The sequence below is a fragment of the Bidens hawaiensis genome, unplaced genomic scaffold, assembly GCF_021521415.1.
Source record: "Bidens hawaiensis isolate Kalapana, Puna unplaced genomic scaffold, B.hawaiensis_p1.1 tig00038996_1, whole genome shotgun sequence".
In the NCBI taxonomy this organism is placed as follows: Eukaryota; Viridiplantae; Streptophyta; class Magnoliopsida; order Asterales; family Asteraceae; genus Bidens; species Bidens hawaiensis.
Window position 1 is genome coordinate 15,616 of NW_027496846.1, and position 26,803 is coordinate 42,418.

Genomic DNA, 26,803 nt, shown 5'->3' on the forward strand with positions numbered 1-26,803 from the left:
GGAGATGTTTTAAATGGTTAAATCAAAACACAAAAAAAAAAAAATAAATAAATAATAAAACCGGCCACCCCATGTGGGTGGAGGTTTTGGTCCAATCAAAAGCTTTGTTGACCACTTTATCATCCTCCATTCACAAGACATGCATTTGTGTATCTTCCATTTTGAATTTCAAGTGTTGAAACAAGCAACAAAACTCTCTCTTCCTCTCAAAAACTCACGGCCACTTTGGCCAAAGAAAAGGGGTGTTTTGTGAGCTTGATTCAAGTGTTCTAATCCTAGCAACAAGTTGGTGTTGTTGTTTAAAAGCTTGGGGTATCAAAAGCTTGAGGGTTTCTCCTTTGCAACCTTGCCATTTGAAGACATCATCTTCTTCATCCACCTACATCTTCTCATAAGGTATAAGAAGGTACAATTTACATTTTGTGAGCATCTTGTTCTTGTAATTTTGATCCTTGGCTTCGGGTTTTAGTTTTAACATAATGGTATGTTCATTAACAAGTTTTAAAATCTAAGCTTCCGTTGCGTTTTCATGTTAAAATGGTTAACTTGAAACTTTGATAACCTTGTATAAAACCCAACAATGGATTCCTTTACCCCGTCGCGTACCGCGGCGCCGCAATTTAACGCCGCCATACTAAAAGCTGCCACGTGTCCTTCTGACTCATCAAGGTCCATCAAAGCGCCACATTGCGCCCATCGCCCTTCGCCCGAGCCCGTGCGCGTGCGGGTGCATGCTAGGCATATAAGAATATTATTATGGAAAATCTCTTCCTTATAAAGAGCTTCCATTTCTTTACCACTTTCCATGTTGGATGGGTTTTAATTTCCTTATTTATACCCATGTGGAATGCTTCCATTTTCTTACATCTTTCAATGTGAGATGGAATTTCCTTATTCCATATTACTAACATAAGATGACTTTATTTATGGGATATTTTTATTTCCTTATAGAATGGTTTTATTTTCTTCATTTAAATTTTCTCAATACTTATTTTAGGGAATAAATTTGTCTTCATTTAAATTTTCTCAATACTTATTTTAGGGAATAAATTTGGATCGAAATTTTTAGGGTTGTTACATCTTTAATTGGAGCATTAGCAGTTGGTATATGTATCTTAGATAGACACTCTATTTTGGTCAGTGAATTGTTTGGTAATTGAATCGTTAAGATGTATACATGAATTATCCTTTGAATTTTCAGTTTATATAACTTTGTTTGATGATCAATGATAATTCATTCCAACTTAATTCATTTTCCAACTGCCTTATATCTCCCCCTGATGTTAGGAACATCGATTCACTAAAGTGAAGACCAATGAGCCATAAACAAATATCTCATTAATGGCTCTAAGTATTTAATCATATATAATATTTAATACCGACATAAATTCCCAACTTCCTTTGTGGTCTCATCTCTGTGTCTTGTGGTGGATTAATTTCAATATATAACACATACGAAATATTAGATGAGAAATATTTGGTTACTGACAAAAAAAAAAAACTAATTGCAATGGGGAGGAAGTATCATAACTTGTTGGCTTGATGTGAATTAGTTTAAAGACATGTAAAATCATATGTACTCAAATACAAACATGAACCTTTGCTCTCGTAATAATTGCCTTTGCAACCAATTACAGACGTTGAGTAATCTTCTTTAACAAAACAATTTATGTAAAAACATAATTTGTTATAAAGTTCAACACTTATTCCAATGATCATTATTAACTTGGGAATCAAATTCATTATTATAACCAAATGTAAATATAACAAGTTGGAATAATATGCATGCTATCTTATTAGCTAAGCCAAATTTCTCACAAACTTCAAGTTGTGAATTTGATAACCATTTAGACGATGCATCGATTTTGAAATACTAAATGGTATCATGTTAGGATATGTGTATCCTTTTCTCATTCCATAACATTTAGGGATTCACACCCTCCTTTGGTTGATAAATAAATAATTCCCATTGAGAGCAATATTTACATGTATAATCATTATGAAGAATCTTTTGGTTCTTCAATAAATTTCACATCATTGACTCGGTATGGTCTAACCGATCATGCCAAGATAATCATGATCCATAAACTTCATGTTTATGATCATATATGCATTATGCTTCTTTAATGCAAATAGTTAAATATGAGAGAACATTGTATTATCATTCCAAGCGATGTGATTTCACTTTTGTATGTCCGCATTTTGTTCTCATATATGATTAATCCATTTGCAACTTGTAATGATTGATCTCATCATTAACATGACCATCATTGTAATTCGGATGGTCGATCTCATTGTTAATATAAACATCGTTACATTTTTCAATTATGTCAATGATCGCAACGATCAATACATAGTCACATCACTTCAAGGAATGATATAAAACCAAAACATTTTCATGGTTTATTCATAATTTTCTCGGACAAGAATACACTATCACTTCAAACTTTCATTCGTTTTTTTAATATATCACTTTAGGAGCATATCTGAGGTTTGACAAATGAAATATGGTCTTATCCATGTTTTTCCTCATAATTAGTCTTCGCTTTATATGAAAAGTATTGAGAAAGTAATTACATGAATGAACCATGTAAGATTTATCATGCTAATATTTTATAACCTTCAATAATGAGATCTAGGGAGAATGACATTTTAGATGTCATATCTAAGCATATTTTTATTTCCATGAGATTGATAATAAACCATTACTTGGTTTAGTTCTATTCAATACTATCTAATAGATAACACACAATACTAAATAGTAAACATGTCATTATAAAACAAATTATAATAAACTTTAAGTTATCTTTTTATATTATTACCTTTAACAAGGTAATATTCATTGACATATACAAGCGACTCAAATATTTATTTGCTTATGAATTTTAGAAGACGCAAGTTCAAATCCATGAAAATAATTGAAAAGTGTGATCAAAGATATATAACGAATACTAACACAGTTGTTATGCAGATTATTGGATAAGACTAATATATAACATACCATGAATTGATACATCTAAAATAATAAATTGCACTTATATATGCATGCATATCAAATTCATACACAAATCATGCAGTTAAATCCCATATATAACATATAGTTATGATTTTTCTTTGAGTAAATGTAGCTTTCGATTTTATTTATGTTTTTAGATAAACAAAATGCTTAGAACTTTAAAATTAAAAGGACATAAGTACTACAATCAACCAAGTAAAAAGAAACTGAAAACATCGATATTGTCATCCAACCAACTTGTAAATTACTCAATTTTCACGCGATAAATGTTTATATTATAGACAGTATTGAGATTTTTTCTTAATATTTTTATAAATTAAAGAATGATAATAAGTAAAATAATTCATAATACGATAATTAATGGACGCGGCAACTTTAATCTCGATCATATAATCTGGTATGAATTATAAACAATATAATATTTAAACTTAATTATAGTCATAAATATTAGATTAGTTATGGATAATAGCTATAAATAAACATGACCTTCATCCAAATTCCAATACCAATAACAATAAACATTCAAAACCGTCCAAGATTGAATAACCATCATTAAAATCTTTAAATAATAAAATAAAAAAATATTGAGGATTTGATTTCCTTATAACTTCCATCGTAACTCGTAAATGATATTCTCAATATTAAATATCTTATATTTAAAAGACAATTAAAATTTATCATAAATCCTAATACAATGCATGAATATTAAAGATACATGATATCATCAAATAAGCAACTAAATCATGTTGTAGCAAATAATCAATAATTTTACTTTAAAACGACCCTGAATTAAATGCATGTATAGGCATGAAAACGAATTATTAAGTCTTGTTATAAATTAACTTTGAATTTACTAATATTTTAGTAGAAAATATAAACAAGATGCAATTGTTGTCCAATTATATACAAACTATTATCTCGATTCTATTCATTTATTCTAGTAGATGTATAAACAAGATATTACAATGAGGAATAACACTTTATGTTAAAAGTAAATACACTCTCTTTTCTATTAGAGTCTAATAATTGTCAACCCTAGCCGTTGATCAATATCCGTTGAATAATAATAAAGGATTAATAGTAATCAATAAAAGAATTTGTTTGTTTGATTACATCTCAAAGAAAAGAAACAAATAAAAACAAAGATTATGATCAATTATGTTTATATCCATTATAACTTATGAGACTAGAAAAAAAATTGGGCTAACCAGAAGAGACCCATAGTAAGGTGTTTTCTAAATAAAAGAAGTTTGACAATCAAAATTGCAATATCAAGGATCTAGTTTCTCTGTTTAGAAATTAATAGCGTATAAACCCAACTCATTAATGAGAGATTAGATTTGCTAACCTGATTTGAAGATTACTTACAGGGCCAATGACGATGTCTTGAATATTGAGAGCGGTGGGGGTGGATTAACATTAATAATCGAGAGACTCGTGCTGATAACGTGTTATGAAACTAGCCTAATAGCAAGAACATGAGAAAGAGATGTAGGGAGAAAGAAAGAGATATTTTATTAATATGTGTGTATCACAAAGAGGAACATGAGATGTATATGTAGGGTAGGAAAACTTGAGAAGAAAACTAATCTATATTAGGTATTGATAACCATATATTTATAACAAGAATATGTTTTTTAACAACAAATTTTTACATCTAAATGTCACCTTACCTTACATCTGTAAGGATCTAAACCTACACCACTTTTATAGGAACACTACTAATTTATGTTTTTGTTAATATTTTTTCATTAAATACTAGTTTCATCAAGTTATTTTGAAATTCAAGTAACGTTTATATTTTTATTACCCTTTTTCAAAAACTATAGCATTTGATCAAAGTTTGGAAAAATATTAAAATGATTATTATTAAACCTTTGTAAAAATAATAAGGTTTTGTGAAAATATTATTCAAGGTCAACTAGTCCTTATTTTGGGTATTTCATTTTGCACGATGTACATAGTGTAGTTAATATCTCCAAACCAGGTTGTGTTAACATGAATACAAACCGTTGTCAAACGAGTGCCTTCTAATATCGTAAACGGGTTAAGAGTTGACGACCTAATCGTTTCTTGAATGGGTTATACATGTGAAGCTATCTATGATTTTTTATTCTTTTAGGTTAAATGAGTTAGTCTTGTTAACCCAAAACTTGTCATTCTTTATCGTATTGTATCTTAATGCAATTAATTGGTGTGTGTGTTTTGCTTTTTGTCTAGCTCCTTGTTAGTTCTTGGTTATATAATTTTATAGTGTTTGAAAAAAAATTTAAAAAAATTCTAAGTGCAATTATTTTTAATGAAACATCATTGTTAAAAAGAGTACATGAACATGTATAGAAATAATCTATATCCACAAGCATGACAAATGCAAGATTAAGTAAAGTACTATCTCTTTCTTTAATTACGTCTAGGTGGAAAACAATTGGTTAAAATTACTAAACTTCAAGCATGTATCAAATCAATTCCACATCTTTAATATTTGCATATTATATGCGGTAGCGGATGTAGCATACAAGCAAAGGAATCCTCGGATACCCCTTAACTTTTTGGCGAAGTGCAAAATTAATGCAACTTTTTTGTTTTCCGTTTTATGTATCAAATGCCACTGAAAAAATATTATGATACTATAAATCCAAAAAGGATATTATTTTGATACCCCGTCACTACTAATACGTCAAATATTTAACTAGCTAGAATATTAAACGAACTAATAAGTAATTTTTTATACCGGACTATAACAATTTTCTAACTTACTTTTTTTTAGTTTTAATTTTTTTTTTTTGAAAAACAATGCAACTTTAATATAAATAGAACAATGTACCTCAAGCCAGAAACCGAAGGACAACCAAGTACTCCAAAAACAAAATGTAAAAAACAACCAAGCCACAAAGAGACAACTCCATCCAAACTCGTCAGTTCGAATCGTTATGCCATAATCTAGACTTAGTCCAACCAAATAATTTCGTCTTGATCTCTTCCAAAAGTAGCTTCGAAGACAAAACTCTATGAGTGAAAATCTTTGCGTTTCTTTGCTTCCAAATGCATCAAATCGAAGAATAAATAATTGCCTAAAGAATCCAAAACGACTCAAAACGAAAGGTTTATATTTTCATGTCGGGTTGAATGTAGGATGATGTGCCCTGACTAATTGATTAGAAAATATTTTTATATCAAATAATTAATATTTACTATAGTATGTTGTAGACTTGTAGTTATAGTGTAATAAGTGGTGATTGATTGTAGTCAAGAGGTGACTTGTCGATCATACCGACAAAGATAACATCAAACAAAACATACTCTAATATCTTTTAGTGATTTCTTAATTGTTGTATTTTTCCAAAATGGTGTTTTAGCTTATAGTTAAACCAAGAACCGAAAAGAGCACACTTGGTTAAATCGACCATCAAACGAGTTACTAATTATGGCCAAAATTGACCGAAACCATGACCACGAACATGAGATTTTCGAGCTGAGAATAGAGGACATAGTCGACTGACGTTTAAGGATATGTAGTTAGGTTCACTACAAAAAAAGTGAGCATTAGATACTAACGTATTAAGGACTGATGAATCAGTCTCAGATACGTACTATCGACGACTGATTTATCAGTTACAGGTAGTATTGGGGACTGACTTTTATGTGATTTATGTTTGTGACTAATAATCAGTCCCTAATATGTTGACACCTTATTTAAGACTAATATTCAGTCCTAAATGTGTTTGCACAATAGATGGTTTTGGAGGGAATCGTATTTGCGACAGAATTTCAGTCCCAGATACTTTACCTCTATAATGGGAAATAGCGCAAATGTATTGGTGACTAGTATTCATTCTCAAATATAGAGGAAAAATATTTGAGACTAAAAATTTGTATTTAATATTTCCTAAATTAATTGAATTAAGGACTGATATTCAGCGTTAAATGCCTTTTGTATATGAAAACATCAAGGGACGGTTTTCAGTCCCCAATTGTTTGTCACAATTTTACCATTCAAAGGAATGTATTGGAGGCGTGCGTACAACCAATTAACATGTCTTTTTTTAAAGAAAATTGAAACTATCATAATTAAACACCAAATCGGAGACTGATATTCATTATTGAATATATTTTGTACATCAAAGGAATAAGGACTGATTTGCACTTTTCAATTATTTGGCACGATTTTTACCATTTTAAAGAACATATTAACACTGAATATTTATAAAAAAAAAGCCTTGTAAAAAGAGACCATATTCGGGAATAGTATTTAGTCTCCGGATAGTTTTGTAGATAAAAGAATTAGGGACTGATATCCATTCTCGGTAGATTATTTTATGAAAGAATTATAGACCAATTTTTCTCTTGGTGATTACGTCATTATGTACAAAAATCGAGGTTAAATTGCGTGTGATGTGTAAATTTAGTTTATTTTGCAAACTGAATATTTTAAATTACGTATGAATTTCTATTTATTTTAAAGATATTAACTAAACCCATGTTATTTGAATTTGTGGCCTACACGAAACCACGTTATTTGGAAGTTATTAATTAACATTTGTTTATTTTTAGCTTCGAAACTAAAAGAAAAATCATAACTAATTTGTTAAAATCTTAAGTTTACCATTTTAATATAAATCAGTAACTAAAGTTAAAAATAGAAAATATGTGGTGAGTCACCCAAAAAGTTTACTTTAAAACATGAAGGTATTTGAATCAAGTCTCATTTGTGATACAAGGTTTCTTACATATGATGTGTTTCTTTATAAGAGTGGAACATAGATGACCGAGTAAGTCAATAAAGTAAGAGTGTTCCAAATGGTTGTTCAGAAAAATAATAATAAAATTAATAATGTTTAATTAATCCTCTTGTGCTTAAGTGGATTAAAATGAGTGAACAAAATCATTATAAACTTTAAATCTCAGACCTCATTTGTTAAAAAGTTTTTCTATTGAACTAAAAAAATTCAAATTCCCACCCTAGCCCTAATCTGCTCACCCCCAATTGATCATCCGCATACTGCCGGCGAAACCTTGTTTACTCTGTCTTCAGTTTTTTTAGTTGATTAGTTAGAAATGTTTATTATTATTATTATTATTATTATTATTATTATTATTATTATTATTATTATTATTATTATCTTACATGTATTTGGACTATATTTTGTGTAGTTAAATAGTTGGATAGTCTTTTTGTTTGGATAGCCAGTTCATACCACACATGTGCCCTTTTAGTATATCCGATAAATAGGTGATCTGTTTGTTTGTGTGCTGGTTCAAAACATGACTGGTTGTGTTGTGCATATATCTTATGTTAATTGACTTTCAATTTTCTTGTAGTACAATGTGGATGTTTATGTTAGTGATGACGGTCATTACAAGAACGAGGTCTGAAGAATAATTCTGAGCATCAACAAACCAGTCGGTGTAGAAGTGAACCTGCTATAATATCGCCCCTGAACCGTAGACACAAGCGTAATACACCCAAAACACCATAGCTATTGGTAAGTTTCATATGGTTTTGATTATTTAAATTTCATACATTTTAGACCTGTTCATACAAAAATACAAGTAAACGTATTAACTTTTGCATTCTACCCATGGATTCAAATAATCTTCTTTCACATTTATATATAACTATATATACGCACATCAGTCACATTACAGAAAACAATTGTTGCTTAAGTTAATTGTTGACTTACTGGGTGATAGAAAATTTTTTTTTTAATGAGAAAATATTGATCCTTTTATATATAACACAAACCGAACTACATCTGGATAATGGGTAAGCGAGCAACAAGCTGCGCCGCTATCCCCTTTTGAATCGCAAAGCTTATTCTACTAAATATAAATCCTTGGTTCCTCGGGCTCTGCGAGTCACTGTGGACCACCTTCTGCACCCGCTCCAAGAAGCAAACCGCCTCAGGAGCTAGGGATCCAAAAGTGTCGAAGGCAAATGGAATGAACACGTGCTGATTCTCCAAACACAATGTCTCATGCTTAGCAACCTTCCTAGACTCCGCTCTCAAAACCGCCTGTCCTGCGGATGTTCTTGTATTTGGCTGGGCAGGGGGTAAGCATGCGTGTGTTGACCTCACTGGGGTGTCCCCGTTGGTGGGGCTGAGAGACAGTGGCTTCGTACCAGGACAGGCGGTTTTGAGAGCGGAGTCTAGGAAGGTTGCTAAGCATGAGACATTGTGTTTGGAGAATCAGCACGTGTTCATTCCATTTGCCTTCGTGATAGAATTGAAATTTGAAAAAGATGAGGACTATCCCGTCCAAACTTGTATCAACGAAACATAAATTATATAGTGGGTCAAACATGTTATTGACATGCACTATACAATAAAGACTATTGTTTTTTTTCTTTTAGCATCATCTCTGCTGACTTACTTGATCAGTTTTATTGTATATAAATAGGTATTGGTTCTGGATTGGGACAATATTTAATGTGATTAGTAATTTTGACTTGTTTCATTAGGTGAAAACTATGGCGCAAGCTCAAGATCGTCTTCAATTAGCATGGGAGGTAGGAGCTGGGCTAGTGTTGAGGAAAAAAGATAAATCGATAAAACCGGTAGCCAAATCATCTCAACGAAGGCATATTACTAAAGATATGTGAGATAAGGTTCATGTATTCAAGGACAAACTGAAACATAAGAAGGGGAAATATGAAAGAATTTCAGAGTTGATAATCACACTTGCAAGTAATGAAGCTGATGGTTTAGATGGACTACTCGGCGACACAATCTAAGGCTTTAGTTAAAATGTTTATTACTTTATTTTTATTTAATACTTCTAAACTTTATAATATATCGATTGGTGTTATTCTGATTGGTTATTGCCCGACTGTTGTTTAGTTACTAGAATTTAGTTATTAATATATGAAACTATAAATCAGTTACATGACAACTGCAACGTTTTTTATATGAACGTAAAATGTTTGTTGGGAACTGAATTAAATTAATAGACACTAAAAATAAATGTTATCGTGGACTGATCATTAGGCTCCAAAACTACATATTAAGAACATATATTCCATGTTATCTGAGATTGATATTTAGTCCCTAACAAAAGATATTAATGACTGAAATCGAGGGGTATTGAAGACTAATTTTCAGTCTTTAAAACTTTTTATTGGAGACTGATTTGATACGAAATAATGAACCTAATGAAATGTATTAGGGACAAATAAATATGTTTAAAGAACTAATTTTAGTCCCTAAAATTATACATTAGAGACTGAATCACCATAGTATTGAGATTGATTTGTAGTCATTGAAGAATTGTATTGGAGACTGAAATGACATGAAATCAAGAGACAAATTAAGGACTGAATTATTATATATTGGAGACTAACCGTTAGTCCTTGATGGTTTCACACAATGGGGACTGATATTTAGTTACTAAAACGACTATTAAGGACTAGACATCTGTTACTGGGCGGGGACTGGTGAATCAGTCTCCAATAACCATTAGGTACTGATTGAAGATTATCAGAGACTGATTTTTCAGTCTTAAATACCCTTCTTTTTTGTAGTGGTTGACGGAGTGGATAGAATTGACGGTGTTGGGATGAATAGAAGCCGATTCATGAAGACTAGGATAGGGACGTTGGCATTGTTCTAATTGCAATTTGCAACCACTATAAAAGACACAATGGTTTTCAATGTATTTTTTATTTCCCGGTAGAGACGCTTACTTAGAAATAGAATGAGATTCCAGCTCAGCACTTTTTAAGCGAGATTTCGAGAAGAGTTGTTCTTTGTAGAGAACCGTACGATGAAAGATACAACGAAAGTACGAAACTTCCTAGTGTCGCCCAAAATTATGATATTTTGGTGTCTGCTAGCGACACTTAAAGTGAGAATATTTACATTATTTGCGACGTTGTACCAGTTTTTTTTCAACATTTAGATTTATACTCCTAAATCTATCTAACCTGTCTAGTGCGAGATCCGAACCTTGACCTATAAAGAGAGAGAACACCTATGACATCACCAGATACCATTAAGTCAAATGTCTTTTTTTGTGTGTGATAGCTGTTAGGATGGATTCAACTTTCGATATGGGTTTTAAAACAAAATTCTATTAATCTTCCATTTTTCTTTTTCAAATTTTATTATTCTATATCTTACATTCTTACTCATAAAACATGTTACGAATAAACATCTTTTCACTAAAAAGTAAGAAAAGAGTTATTTTATAAAATTGAGTTTTAGAAAAAAGACACTATTGCTAAGTTTAGTATATAAAGCAACACAAGTAGGTCATCTTGTTAATTAGTAAACCATTGGCAGTATACTTTGGAACCATGAAAAACAAGTCATTGTATCCATGTGTTTATGATTCTAACTTGGACCTTCGTTTATCACTAGAGGCTTCGGATCAAAACTACCCGAATCTTGATCCGAACCACACCAGCAACCAAACATCACCAAGAGTATTCTCTTGCAACTACTGCCGGCGAAAGTTTTTCAGTTCACAAGCACTTGGAGGCCATCAAAACGCGCATAAGAGAGAAAGAGTAATCACAAAGCAAAGAAATAATAAGGTTAGCAATGTGTCCACTCATCGGTGTTCTACCGTCACTTCTTTTAGGCTACAAGCTCACTCTAGGATAGTTCATAATCCACCAAATGGTTTTTTCGACACGAAGAAACCTATTGGACCTCCACCGTGGATTTCAGGGTTCACACCGCTAGAGCACCATCGTGTTGGGTCATCGTCGAGTATGAACATTGGTGGTGATTATTTGAAAAGTAGTCAAGATGATCATTTGCAAAAGCTAGATTTGTCACTCAAACTTTAATAACCTTAAGTTCTATTTTAATGTTACTTTTTTGGGTTGCAAATGTTTGTAATTTGTTCATGAGTTTTTGAAACTTATAAATTTTGAGCAAGTGATAATTTGGATGATATATTCTTTATAGCAATAATAGAAAACACTACTAGGACATATCGTTATTATCTTGAATCAACATTATATGTTCATAAAACGTTTGTAACATGATGGATCATCTAAAATGATTCGAAGAGAGTTACAAATAAACATGTTATGCAGTTGACTTGACAGTCGATACGCATGTTAATCCTCTAGTTCTTAACTAATTTGATATGCCAAGATTCATTTGTGAACATGAATGACAATTGAACCCGAACATGATCAACAACTTGAAACATGAAACATTCATAAAAATGTGATTAGACAAAATATTCGGATATGATGTAACATGGGATGAGATTAGTTTTAAATCTTTTGACTGGTTTAAGACGCGCATTCTATTATGTGATATCAAACCTGATTATCGAACGTACATACTAGTTAACTGAGCCATATGTGAAAAATGTTCTTATTTTTATTTTCCCGTGAATAATAGATCGAGTACCCACAAGTTCACTAACTAAGAAGTCTATATATTTATGGTTTTCTTGGTTAAAGTAAGAAATGTATTTGAGGACATTAAAAGGCAATTTTGAATAAACTAACTTGTACTAATACCCGCGGGTATACTTGATACAATGATACTCGACACATAAAGAGTAACTTGATACTGGTATAGTGTGTGATTTCACTCCTATTAATGAAGTGTACTCCCAAATAGAGGTGCACAAAACCGTTTTTTTGTCAGTCCGAACCAGTTTGGTCAAACCATGGTCAAAACCAGTTCAGTTTAAAAACCCGTTTAGGAGCATGAAAGGTCGAACTGATCTGAATAGATTCGGTTCGGTTTAGAACCAATTTAGATCCGTTTTTTTAAACCGGTTCGGCTTTAAACCCGTTTGGTAGTTTATAAGGAGAAAAGGTGAGAGAACCGGCGGGCTGGATCTGTTCGGGACCCGGTTTGGTTGAAACAAAATAAAAGATATTGCTTCTAAGTTGGGCCTGGCCTGACCCAAATGCTCTTGTAGGATGGTCCTATTAAAGTTGGTCATGGACCTATGTCTAGTCGATTCTTTAATGTCGTGTTTTTTTACTAGTCATTATTAACGAGCCAAGTGCCCCCAAGTCTCAGTTTGGCATATAAAACATATGGTCCAATCTTTAATCAATGACACTAACCGGTCCTGTTTTAAGTGGGGCTACCCTTAACCGGTTTATACTTATCTTTCTAAATGACATCTTTGCTAGTCGTTTAATTGATTACCAAAACAGCATTGTGAATTTTAGCCTTTTTAGGACGAAACATTGGCTCATTGGTTTTCTTATTAATCGGTGATGTCGTTAATATACAAAGAAAATAATATATGTTTAACTAGCTTGAGACCGGTTTACTACACGAGTACTTGATGAAAAAATAATACAATTAAATAATTAAACGAAATATAAAAATAATAAACTTATCATACATTGATAGAAGGCGTTGTATAGTCTTATTTAAAAGATTTTAAGCATTATATTTAGTTAATATTCGTTCTTCAAATTCATATTATTAGTTATCAATTAACAAATAAATAATAATGAATTATTTTAAGGGGTACGGAGTTGATTTCTTTTGAAAACTACTATGAGTTTTAAGAACTCGAAAAACTCAACGTAACAATTTTTTTTTTATTTTTTTACATATATGTAATATATGTAGGTTACATGTACGTAGTACGTAGAAAAATTACAACATTTTTTACACACCGGGTCGACTTTTTACATAGGTGTAACGTACGTTTAAATTGGTGTAATCACTGTACGTCTTTATTTTCTATCCTAATTAATTTTTAATCGTATTTAATCTCAACAACATAATCTAACTTATTTTTAAATTGGATGTGGCTCAATGGTAGAACACACATTTTACTAGTGAGAGGTAGGGGGTTCAAACCTCATTATCACCAATGTATATGGGAGATATGAGGGATGACCCTGGCTTACCAGGGTTCGAGTCCTGATCTCACCCGATTTTACTGGCTCCTCGTTGTCGTGCCGTTTGGCGGGCGTGAGGGTCGATTTTTATCCGGGGAATCTCTCAATAGGTGGACCGCTAGGGGCTCCGTCCGTCCGGACTCGTTGCCCGGCTCGGGCTACCTTTAGCCAATAGGGGTCGCGTACGGAGTACCTGACGTTACTTAGTTGGTCGTTCAAAAACAAAATCTAACCTATTTAATTAAATGTGTTATTAAAATGAAGTTCTTGAAACCAAACAAGTTCTCAAATTATCCCTCCCATTTTATATATATATGTGTGTGTGTGTGTGTGTGTGATGGTTTAGGACAGAAATGGGATTATTGCGAGAAGTGATCTTGAACCATTGATTTGGTCAAATCAATGATCTAGGTTATAGTGGCAATTGTGTAATAAATTGGAAATTGATATGAAAAGTTTTAATGATAAATGATATAATGGTAAATTTTTGTTATGTAACCTACTAAATTTAATTAAACAAACATAATTAGATTAATTAATTAATCTGACACTTTCTCAAATTTAGCTTAATTACATAAATAATAATAATAATAATAAAAGTTTATATTTTATGTATAAAATATATACAAACCTATGTATGATTAATTGTGTGTAGGTGGAATATAAGATTGTGTAGGTACAAATTTCATCTAGTTACAAATATTTTATTTAAGTATGTTACAATCAATCTGTGTAGGAAAATTTTTAGTTGCGTATGTATATGTGTTGTAAATAGAGTTTTGTTGTCTATAAAATCACGTTTGACTAAAATGTGAACAATATGTAGGTTAATATGAATAATGTGTAGATTAATATTATGATTAGTGTTGGTTAATATTATGGTATGTGTAGGCTAATATGAATAATGTGTAGGTTATTATTATGATCGATATAGATTATAGTATGATCTGTGTAGATTAATTTGAATAATGTGTAGGTTATTATTATGATTGATGTAGGTTATTAGGCTTTAATTAATGCGAGTTAATTCTTTCCAAATATAAAAAATTTGAATGTTTACCATTGTACCCTTGTAATTAATTAAAAGAAAAATAAAAGGAAAAATTTTGATTGGTTGAGATGACTTCTCGTATTAATCTCATTTCCCTCATAAACTTAAACATATATATATATATATATATATATATATATATTACACCTTGATTTGAGGATTTGTTAATCTTTTTATATTTCTATCTTTTTTTAAACAGAGACATTTTTTCTTGTACACTTTTGTTTGGCAATAATCTTTATCTAGGCTTATATGTAACAGAAATACTATATAAAGTAATGTTTATTTTCTATAATATAAAATAAAATATATACTTCAAATAGGAAGACATCTCCTATAAGAATGTTTCTTTTCTTAATTCACTGTCATAAGAAAAATATTTGTTTATAATAACTCATATACACTCTAACTTCAGTCTTCACTTCTAAATTACATTTTTATAAGCATGGGCCTTGAAGGCTTGAGCCCATACCATTGCGAAAAACAAAATTTTAAAAGTTAAAACAACTTGATAATGTTAAGACAAATGCCACTTATTTAGACTATGTGTAGTGGGATGTCATTCGCTCTCATCGAGGCTCATAGCGACGGAAACACAGCCCCTGGGTGCTATAGAGGGCCGGGGGGGGGGGGGGGGGGCTTACATAGCGCCGGAAGAGGGGTGGGGGAGGTGGAATGTGATTGGTGGCTTATTATTTGTTTTTTTTTTTACAAAATAATAAGGTAATGATTGATATAGGCTCAATCTACTACAGTCATTTTAACCATAAATCTCGTATGATGACGTGATGTCACATGATGTATAACGTCCCATAGATGTTCCATCCACTATACACGGTCTTACGAGAAAAATGTTTAAACATCATAATGACCCTTTTTGACCTTTTTATATTTATTAACCAAAATTATTTTTCTTGGTACATTAGTTGATGATTAAATCGTCTTTTTACCGTATGCTTTAATCATTGTCATGAATGGCATTTTGAATATCTAAGCCTACAAAGATTGGGTAAATCATTCCACAATTGTTTTAAAATTTACTTAACTAATTTTGATTATTTTTTACTCAATGAAAAAAAGAATATATGTATTACTGGTTTTTCTTGATTTTTAATCACATGAATAAAAAAAGAATATAACACATGTATAACGAAGAATCAAACTTTACCATATGTATTTATTTTGAATGGCCATTTAATTTTTTAGGTTTGTTTGGTGACTAATAAATCTTTGAAAAATGAAGCCACCAATCACCCTTTTGATATATATTGTTTTCCTTTAAACGGCAAACTGTTATACTTTATAACGATTGAGTCATTGACTTTTTATTCTATATTCTTTACCACTTTACCGTCCAATCAAAGTGAAAACGGCATTTTGATATATATTCTAGATGATAGTTTTGTTTTTTCAAAAACCAAAATCAATTAATGATGGTATACAAAAGTTATAAATTATTAAACTTGATCCCAATGCTTTTGTAATTAACAAAATTGTGGATTAAATGTAATGTTTTGGTTAACTATTTGTGATTGAATTCTCAAATGAAATAAAATTAAAATTTAATTTTCTCAGTTTAGACATTTTGTTTTGTAAATTTTTCAAAATGTGTGTTGGTTTTGGTGTTTTCAGTACTCTAATCAAGTTTATTTTCTTTTTAATTCACAAGCTTTCTAAATTTTCTTTTAAATTACATTATTTTATTCATTATCGAAATTAAACCCTCACAACTTGCAAAGACAAAGTCTTATACAACAATTTATTACCAGTTACCACCATATATGTCAAAAACATTTTAGAACAACTCGTGGAACGCCTAAAACCAAAAACATTTTTTTCTCTTAAGTTATTGCTACACAACAGAAATATTGATTTTAAAAATATTAACTTTAATCGGTCAAGACCATGTCTTGCGTACTAGCATGTATGGGTTCACGGTGTAAGTGTGACGTGCTAGTGTGAGTGATGTGTCACGTCACCACTCATGAAACTTTATCACAGACCACCTTTTCCACCCGCTTTGATCGAACACAAAGAGACTCATTACATGTCTAAATTTTATTCTTATGATCCCCCTCATAAAATGTTATCACGGTAAATGTGACATGAAACAACAAAATAGATATTGGTAAATGCTCCAATAGTCCAACTTAAAAAAAAGGTTTTGGAAAATATTAACATTAATGATATCATACGAATTTGTAGTTGTCTTGGAAATAAATGCTAGTAATTTACACGATAGTCATGCAAAGCAATCAAGTCGCCATTAATTCTTTGATGTTTTGTTCACTCCTTCCATGCTAGAATTTATACAACTTTAATAATCTATTTAACTAGAATGTAATTTTTAAATAGTAAAAGATATTATGAATGGTGGTTTTATTCATTAAATTAAAACTTATTTTTTGCTTTGGTTTGTTTTGAGCTTTGAAAATACAATTTAAGTGATAAAATTTTCAAATAATCTATCAAATAATTAAAAACATGATTTCAGGTGCATTTTTTTCTATTGACACTTGAAGTTTTAAGGGATTCTCGTAGACAACTCTTATGTAAATATTATTGGGTGGATTTTAGCCGTTTATAAAAAGTAAAAGATGTATATTGATATCTTAACAGATAATTATTAACAAACTAACGAATATACCCAATACTCAATGTATAATTTGTAATACAACAAATATCTGACATTATGAAACTTAAAAATTACCAATACTTTTTCTAAAAACGCCCCGTAACCATTTTAAATTAAATGAAACAAATACAAAAAAAAAATGCTTTTTATAATATATATTTTTTTATTTTTATTTTTTTTCACTAATAGTTATCCTATGGCCTATGGCAATAAAGCAATTTTAAATACGATTTTATAAAAGTTAATCTTCATTCACACACTTGTTTTCCTTTATTTTTTTTGTACCCATATTTTATTCTCTATGAAGCTTCCAAACTTCTATTTAAATAATTTCAAATTTTCAAACCTGAGCGAAATATAAGCAACAACTTCTGCTATTTCTATACATACATTATTTTCAATTTTCCGTTACAACGTTGTAAAATGTTGTGTGGAGGCAAGTCTACAAAACGTCCAAAAGACTGGTCGAATCCGGTGCACTTGAATGTATATGATCTCACTTCCATGAATGGCTATGCTTACTGGTTGGGTATTGGTGTTTATCACTCGGGTGTTCAAGGTTTGCATTGCATTTTTAATATCATTATATGATATGTTTTAGTATTTGATCAATGTAGTTACTAGTTAGTAATTTTACGATTTAATCGAGTAATAGATTCGATCGATTAAATCATGATCATAAGTTCTATGAACTTCAAATTGAGTTTGATATTAGATTTGTTCTCAATTACTAGTTAGTAATCGCTAGCGTTGTGAATTTCTAACACGACACGAAATTCGTGGGTTTGGGTTTGGTATAAATGGGTTCTGCTCAAATTTGGATCGAGCCTGATGGGTTCACGGGTTGACTTGTTTATGTGTTTTATGAAATATGTTAAATTGGTTGGGTATCATATTTCAAAATTTTAAAACTAAAAAAAAGTTAATATAATAATTTATAACTAAAATGTAACTGTTTTATATAATAAATCAATACTTTTTTTTTTTGTAAAATGTATTTTGTAATATTAAGTATTAATATGTGCAAAACATTAAAAAGTAATTCAGGCCAACCCACGAATATGCACGCCACGTTCACATTTCTTTCACGATTTTTGAGTCCGGGCTGTGTTTGGGTTCGTGTCGGGTTGTACCTGCCAAGATTGAGTTGATATTCTAGTTATTTTGTACTTAAAACTGGATTTATTTTTCGGATTTAGTTCATGGAGTGGAGTATGCATTTGGATCTCATGAACATTCGAGTACTGGAATCTTCGAAGGAGAACCAAAGCGATGCGATGGATTTACGTTTCGAAAGCAGATTCTGATAGGATTTACGGAGAAGAATCGAAGAGAAGTTAGACGAGTGATGGAAGATCTTGCTGAAGATTACAAAGGTGTTTCATATAATCTAATCACTAAAAACTGTAACCATTTTTGCAATGATGCTTGTCTTAGACTCACTGGAAACTCGATTCCACGTTGGATCAATCGTCTCGCCAGAATAGGTACGTAAAAGTTAAAACGACTCGAATCATATCATAGCTAATTTCACGTTCTGGTTAAGGTTTGTATGGGTCGGTTTGGTTCGACTTTGAGTTAAAACTGAACTAAAACCGAAATTATGCTTTTGAGTTTTTAAAAATAGTTCGTTTTCAATTTTTTGTTTATGAGTTGGGTCCAGTTTTTCAGTATCTAGTTTTAGCTTCAAAAGTTTAAACTGGTAAAAAGTTGACAAAAAATAATGAATTTTGATCAAAAGAAATTTTATTTGTTGATAATGTATTTAATTATTATACATTATGGCTAAGATATTTGGATTAAACTATATTTTAATTTATTTTAAATTATTTAAAAATACGAAATAATAAATGATTATCTATAAGCTCGGTTTAATTCGGGTTTATCGGTTTTAATCACACGTAAATCCGAAACTGAACTTAATATTTGGCATTACAAAAAACATTGAACCAAAACGTTGATTTTATTTTGGTTCAGTAATATCAGTTTGGTTTTTTGGTTTCATGCACACCCCTATATTCCACAAGCGATATGACACCAATTCGACTTTGATTTTGATTTACATTCACTTGTTTAGGTGCATTGTGTAATTGTATAATTCCAGCCAGTTTAAGGTCAATTAAAGTTGGAGTCAAAGATAACAAAGCGTGTAACGACGGAGAACTTAGGAAGAAACTAAAGAGTAGATCTACGCGATTCTATTCATCTTCAGGTTCTTCATTGTCGTCATCCTTTGAGTCGCCACCATTTACTCGAACTAGAAGTCACCGAAGTATGAGTAATTTAATTCATACATCATCTTCTTCATCATCATCTTAGCATCATGAAATTGTGTTTTGTTTAATTAGTCATGTTCATGTTTCTAATGGTACTAAGATATTGATATTTAATTATTTGATTTATGAATGGTCAAATGATTCTAAAACAAAAATGTAGATCAACAGGTAAAGCAAAGTAGGACGAATCTATATATAAAGTGTACGGTTCAATTTTAGTAAGTTACAAGATCTTTATTCTTAGTCTTACATATGAAGTTTCTTATTATCAAATATAGTTTAAAAAAGTCCTTTAAATACAACCATGAGTACTTTATAAAATTTATATTTAGGAGTGTTTTGTAGCCTTTTCATTATTCTATTCAGGGGAGTTTGTTAGATTTTTTAAGGTTCATGAAGCCTCATAATAAATAAGTTTTAGAAATGTGCTGAACCATTCGAGGTTACCTCTTTATCGATTAGAATTTTAATGGTTCAGCACCAAATTGTTAAACAAGTGATCAACCCTTTAAGGGGGTGTTTGGGATTGCTTATATTGTGAGAGGAAAAGTTTCATAAGTTACAATGTTGTAACTTATTAACTTAATGAAAAGTTATAAGGAGGTAAAATAAGGAATCCCAAACACCCCCTAATTATTATTTACAGTTATATAATGAATTATGATAGACCGTGTATATCTTGTTAAATATTAGTTTTATAGTTAAAACTAGTGAACAATTTATTTTAGAGTAACTAATCAATGTGTTTTTGGTTAAATATTAGTTTTAGAGGTAGAAAACGTAACTATGAAATTTAGTGAGTGAAAATTTCAGTACGTGTAGTTACATATGACACTAGGTGTGCTTGAAACCATTCAAAATGATGCAACTGCTTCGACTAGAGCAAGTCGACCAGTTTGAGAACTAAAGTTCTAAACAATTTAATCCATGATTCGGTTTCACGATTTGTGCTAGTTTGAAACTTGGAACCATCTATCAGAGTATCAACTAACCTTTCTAACTCAGCCAGTGTTATTGGTTTTATCCATAATTTTTACCAATCCGATTGGATATTGAAGAAACGTGAAATGGTCCTGACCTGATCCAAGACGATGTTCCTCGGTGTTCTAGATAAACGAACCACGACTTCATCTTCTTCTCCGGTAGTTCGAGACCTGCCATAGAAATATGGGGGGTGTGGAGGTGACTGCTAAGAAATCTCGAGGATCTCTTGTTTACAGACACAAAAATGGTCATGGTGGTGGCTCTTATTGAGAACAACAACAACCCTTAATAAGGAGGTGGAGACCTCCTTATATAGGGAGCCTCATGGCCACCATCATGGTACCCTAATGGGCTTAGCCCAGTTAGGGTTACCTCCACAAAACCCCCTCAGCCCAATAATATTGTATTAGTCCATATAATAAAATAAGCCAAACATAATAAATTAAGGTCGTAAGCCGGGTTTAGTACCATACCCCTACAGATATGATTCTAAACTTATAAAAAACCTGATGTATATACCGTATCTGTATGTATCATGACTCATAACAAATACCTTAGAAGTACAAATCTATACACTTTTAGTTAAGAAATAAAGATAAGTAAATATTTGAATATTTACTTATTTTTAAACTATTAATATTGCAAAATAGTATTTTTTTTTTTCCTGATATTCAGAAGAAGAGAGAAAAGTAAAAACAGCCTTGTTTGTTTGTAAGTTGTGGAGGACCCGACAAAACCTGTAAGGGGACCCAGATCTCATGTTCCTTCTTTTAGTAGTAATATCGAAGCAACATAGGATCCCTTTAGTTGGTCGAAAATCTACTATAATTATGGATCCTATCAAAATCATGATGGATTCATGGTAGATGGAGGATTTGTCAAGATACACTCACAAATTAATGGATCACACCAAACCAAACAAAATTGGATCCTGATATTGGCACACTAAGTCACTAATAATATGTATCATAGTAAATTAATAGGTTTTGTATAGTTGGTTTATGACAATATATGTTCAGCTATATGGATCATATAGTTGGTTTATAACATATGGTAAACTTCCAGACTGGGAAAAGAATTATTTCAATATGGGCTATATAGCTGATTTATGACAATATGCCCGGCTAACATATGGTAAACTTCAACGGTGGGAAAAAAATTATGTCAATATGCTCATATTGGCCAATATAGATCATATAGTTGGTTTACGACAATATGCCCAGCTAACTTGTGGGAAAAAATTATGTTAATATGGTCCCTATTGGCCGATATGGATCATATAGCCCAAGCCGTTAGACCACAATGACAATCGTGGTTTTGTCGGTTTGGTGTGGAGTAATATGACCCATATTGACCAATATGGGACCATATTGGTGTCAAAATAAAAAATGGAATGTATTAATAGACAGGGTTAATATATATATATATATTTTTGTATTAAGTAAATTGAAAGTGGATAGTCTTTTAAGCAAATGTTTAGAGGTTCGATTTGTATGCAATTATGCACTATGGTGGTTGCTACTCGCCGTCAAGGACTAACCCATTATGGTTTTATCTTTTCAATCTGCTTTAAAAGAAAATCTTTTATCAGACTCTGTTGTTTCAACGAGCCGATGTATGTAACATTTTTTTCGTTTAATATAATTTGCGTTGCAAAATTATATAAATATAAATCATTTGTGATGTATTTGGGACGCAAATTGTAATTTTCAAGTTTATTTAAGTTGTGCATAGCAAATGCGTGACAACATATAAAAATATAATTTATAATTACTACAAGATTTTATATTGCTATTAGTTTTATTCAATTACATAAAGTAAGAATTTAAGTTTTATCTTCATTCGAAATAAAAAGCAAAATTCGTGGGAAATTTAGGGATTTTCTTTTCGTTACAGTTTTGTCGTATAAATGCCCAAACATAGGAATTTGCGATAAAAAACATTTCGTATCGGCAAAACTTATTGTTTTCTAGAAGTTTGTTAATTAAAACCTCATGGTTACCTACACACGTCTCATTTAACTATAGCGATATTGCTTTTAATACTCTCAACTTTTACTCATTGGTAGATAACACTCAAGTTACGTTTTGTCTCCCACCACTCCCAACTTTTAACTTATTTTCTCCTGTTACTCCTCAACCTAACGGGACCTAACACCGTTAGTTTTTTTTTGCTGGCTTGGCAAGTTTTATCTGATGTGCTGTTTAAAAAAATGTAATAAACATTTTAATTGATATATTAGTATAGTTAGGGTGTTAGGGAGCCCATCAGGGTCGGCCCAAGGGTCATTATAGTCAAGCTAAGGTTTTAAGCCTTCACTTGAATAAGACTTCTAGTTTTAATAAAATATATAAATACATAATTGATATATTAAGTGTGCTTTGAGAGTAATTAAACAAAACACATTTGTAGTTTAGTGGTAATATTCCACAATGGTGCTCGAGGAGCACAGGTCTGATTACTAGTCAGTCACATAGCTACTTTTCTCCTATGTTTTGAAACCTCGTGATTTGGTTCTTGATATTCTATCGTAATATGTTGTTTTTTTTCACTCTTACCCGACCCATTTTAGGTTAAACTCCCTTTGTTTGGTTAAAAACCCAACCTAATGTATAAATTGATTAGATGCTATATCAGGTCTTTCCAAGGCTGGCTATGAGGTAAGGCCAGGTGGTCGACCGACCCCGCCCGATATCCCGATAGACCTAAACTTTTATTTTTTTAAATTATATATATATATATATATATATATATATTTGAAAAAATATATATGTATTTTTAATGTTTAAACTCAATTACCAATTTAATTTAAGGCTCATCTTTTTGTATTTGGCCCAAAACGTTTTCACGATTCTTGGAGACGACCCTAAGTCCTTAAAGTTTTCATTCAATAATTTCCATGTCATACTTCGAAAATACAAATTATTTTTTTTCAGAAAGGGACCCGCATTTTTAATTTTTTGCTTTGGGCATCAAAAGTGATTGACCCGCCCTTGGTAGAAGTCAATAAAAACTTTTAGGGGCATTTTCATAGAATAATAATAAAGTTTTAAAAGTGTTTCAATTAGATCACTCAATTTTAAAAATTGTTCCAATTAAGTCACTCAGCTTTCATATTTTATTAAATTAAAGGTTTTAACATGTATTTTTAGCCTTTTTTTGTTTCACATAGGGAAATTTTTTATCTTTTTTTTTAAGTTGACGTTGAGTGGCGACGCGAATTTTATTTTTTATTTTTGAATTTTAATATAATTAACGTTTTTTAAAATTTTCTAAATTTAACTACATATATTGCAAATTCCGACCCCTACATCTTATCCTCCATTTATTTGTTGGCACACAAAAAAATCAGTGAGACTTTATTTGAAGATTTAATGACCTGATTTGGGAAAAATATACATGAATGACCTAATTTGGAACACTTTTAAAATTTAATTACTATTTTATGAGATATTTCCAAACTTTTAATATCGAAGTAACTTACATGCGTGTGCATGGTAGTATAAAGTGCATGGTAGTATAAAGGATCACATATCTCCGCCTTTATTGGAACCTTATTTACTAATTCTTCACATTCATAATTAGAAATCTTCGGGTTGAAGTTCTACATTGCACATCGAGTAAAATGATCAGAAATAAAACTAGGATTAGTTGTAATTTGTCAAAGTAATGGATAGGGCCGGCCCAAAGTGAGGGTGGAAAAGGCGATCAACCCAAGCTCAGTCTCCCCAAAAACCCGCAAATGTTAAAAAGTTTATATATATTTTATATATAATTTCTTCAAAAACAAAAGTTTATAAAATAAGTACTTGGTGCAATGGAAATATTCTCGATCGTTGAAACCAAAGGTCATGAGTTCAAATATTCATGAATTGTGTTTTTTTATTATAGAAAAAACTTTTCTTTGTGTTTTATATGAGACATTTTAGTAATTTGTTTATTATTATTATTATTATTATTTTCCTTGGTACATATTGAGCTTTGGAAATGAACCACAATTGGCAAAACTGTCAAATTATTTATCGTACAATTAAAAACGTGATTTTAAGTGTCTTTTTTCTACTCGCCCGAGCCTTGAAATTTAAAGTGATTCTTAAAGACAACCTTGGTAAGTTGAAACTGAAGTTACCTTGTCCAGAAGTATATTATGTAGCATAATAGGGTAAATATCAACTGGTTTCTGAGTTCTCTCTAGGACCAAAAGGGCTTCAGCTATTCCTACTGCTATCTTAACTCTTGTGTTCCATGGAAGTGGCATTTTGTCCTCTGCAAAGGATGTAAAAGTTACATTACATTATGTCATTGTCCATCCACTTACTATGTTTAGTTTTTTATTTGTTGTTCAATACTCTACTTACTAGGGCCGCAGATTTGGACAAACCATCGAGACGAAAACCGCAGTTCACTGAAATAAGTATTATAATAAATAAATAGTGAAAAGACATGTCTACCCTTGACTTAACGATTAAATTTAACGTGGTTAATGATTTGGATGTTATTGGCAAGAATTTGGGAAACGTGAATGGTTCATATGAAAAAAATAAAAATTTTAGACTAAATTTGCATTATTTACCAAACCATAAAGATGAAAATGACACTTTACTCTTAGAAATATGCATAAACATTCATTTCAACCATTTTCATATATTTAAAAAAAAATAGAAAAAATGAATATATAATGTCATTTGCTTTTAAGCAAAAGATTAAGTTAGTTACCTCCTCTTTCAAGTGGCAATGATCAATCTTGTAGTGATCATACCTCCTAATGGCAATCTTCAATACACCATCAACAACACACGAGAGATGTGTTTGTATCTATGCAACCTTCAAAACCTATCCAAACATTCCTCCACCCAACCTCAAACCATGTGAGAAATCTCTAGTGGCATTTTTTAGATCATCAAGAGAAAACCTCTTCAAATCATGAACCAATATTTGTGATTTTTCGGCGAAGATGCTTCAAGGCTATCCGACTTGGTTTGAGCTTGAAGAAAGGAACATGACAAATTATAAAAAAAAGGTGTATTTGTTTTTATTAATCTCAACTATCATCTTTTGATCGCTGCTGGTCATAACTAACGAATTGGCTGATAACGATACGAACTTTTATCATATTTGATCCAAACGGTTCGCGACTAACAGGATTCTAACGCTGTTAGACATCAAAAAAAACATTTTTGGCCGGAAAACTCACATTTTTTTGGGAAAACTCAACATTTCCGTCGCAAACATCGTTGGTATGTACCTGATGTGGTGGTTGTGCCAATTTTGGATAATCCAAAATCTGATATCTTAGCCGCATAATCTTTATCTAACAGAATATTTGTGCTTTTGACATCACGGTGTATAACTCCATGTTGGGTGCATGTTCCCGTATGAAGGTAATGCAATCCTCTTGCGGCACCTATGCTTATATTTAGTCGTTGTACCCAAGTCAATATAGTACCATATCTATGCAGATGACCATCAAGGGTTCCGTTTGGCATAAACTCATAGATAAGGATCATTTCTAAGTTGTCGTTGCAATAATCGATCAAAGACACAAGATTACAATGCCTCAACTTTGTAAGCATCTCGATTTCAGCCCAAAACTAGGGTGCTAGCTCCTTGGTTGGAACATGGATCTAATCGTTTAATGGCAACAATAACATTTGCCTCATTTTCAATATCGATAGCTTTATACACTTTACCGAATCCACCCTCCCCTACCACCAACGCATCATCGAAATTATTTGTGGCTGATAGAATCCCATCAAGTGAAAATTGTTTCATAATTGTTGGCAGTGATGACATTTTAGCTTCCGTTCCAACAACACAATGGTTGCTATAGTTTTGACTTTTGAGGGCTATGAGAAGTATGATGAAGCAGAAACCAATAAAAACCTACCAAGGTCAACCCCTTGAAAGTTACTTGGCACCTTAGGAAGCAATAGTAATTTAGCAAAAATGTCAATTTCAGTGGCATAATCATAGGATTAGAATTTCAAAAAATTGGTTGCTCTAT

General features: G+C 31.4%; 2 protein-coding genes and 1 pseudogene across 2 annotated transcripts; 2 read left to right on the forward strand and 1 right to left on the reverse strand.

Annotated features, from left to right (window-relative positions):
• The first annotated feature begins 11,309 nt into the window (after positions 1–11,309).
• LOC143590794 (zinc finger protein 7-like) lies at positions 11,310–11,807 on the forward strand. The gene has a single exon (XM_077071160.1). It carries the CDS (start codon positions 11,310–11,312, stop codon positions 11,805–11,807), a length of 498 nt encoding a protein of 165 aa, XP_076927275.1.
• A 5,926-nt stretch (positions 11,808–17,733) lies between these two features.
• Positions 17,734–19,874, forward strand: LOC143590792 (deSI-like protein At4g17486). Its single transcript, XM_077071159.1, has 3 exons — positions 17,734–18,098; positions 18,739–19,026; positions 19,617–19,874. The coding sequence occupies exons 1-3, from the start codon at positions 17,963–17,965 to the stop codon at positions 19,856–19,858; spliced, it is 666 nt and encodes a 221-aa protein (XP_076927274.1). The 5' UTR covers positions 17,734–17,962; the 3' UTR covers positions 19,859–19,874.
• A 3,113-nt stretch (positions 19,875–22,987) lies between these two features.
• On the reverse strand, positions 22,988–26,592 carry LOC143590791 (putative receptor-like protein kinase At5g38990; annotated as a pseudogene).
• Positions 26,593–26,803: the final 211 nt, after the last annotated feature.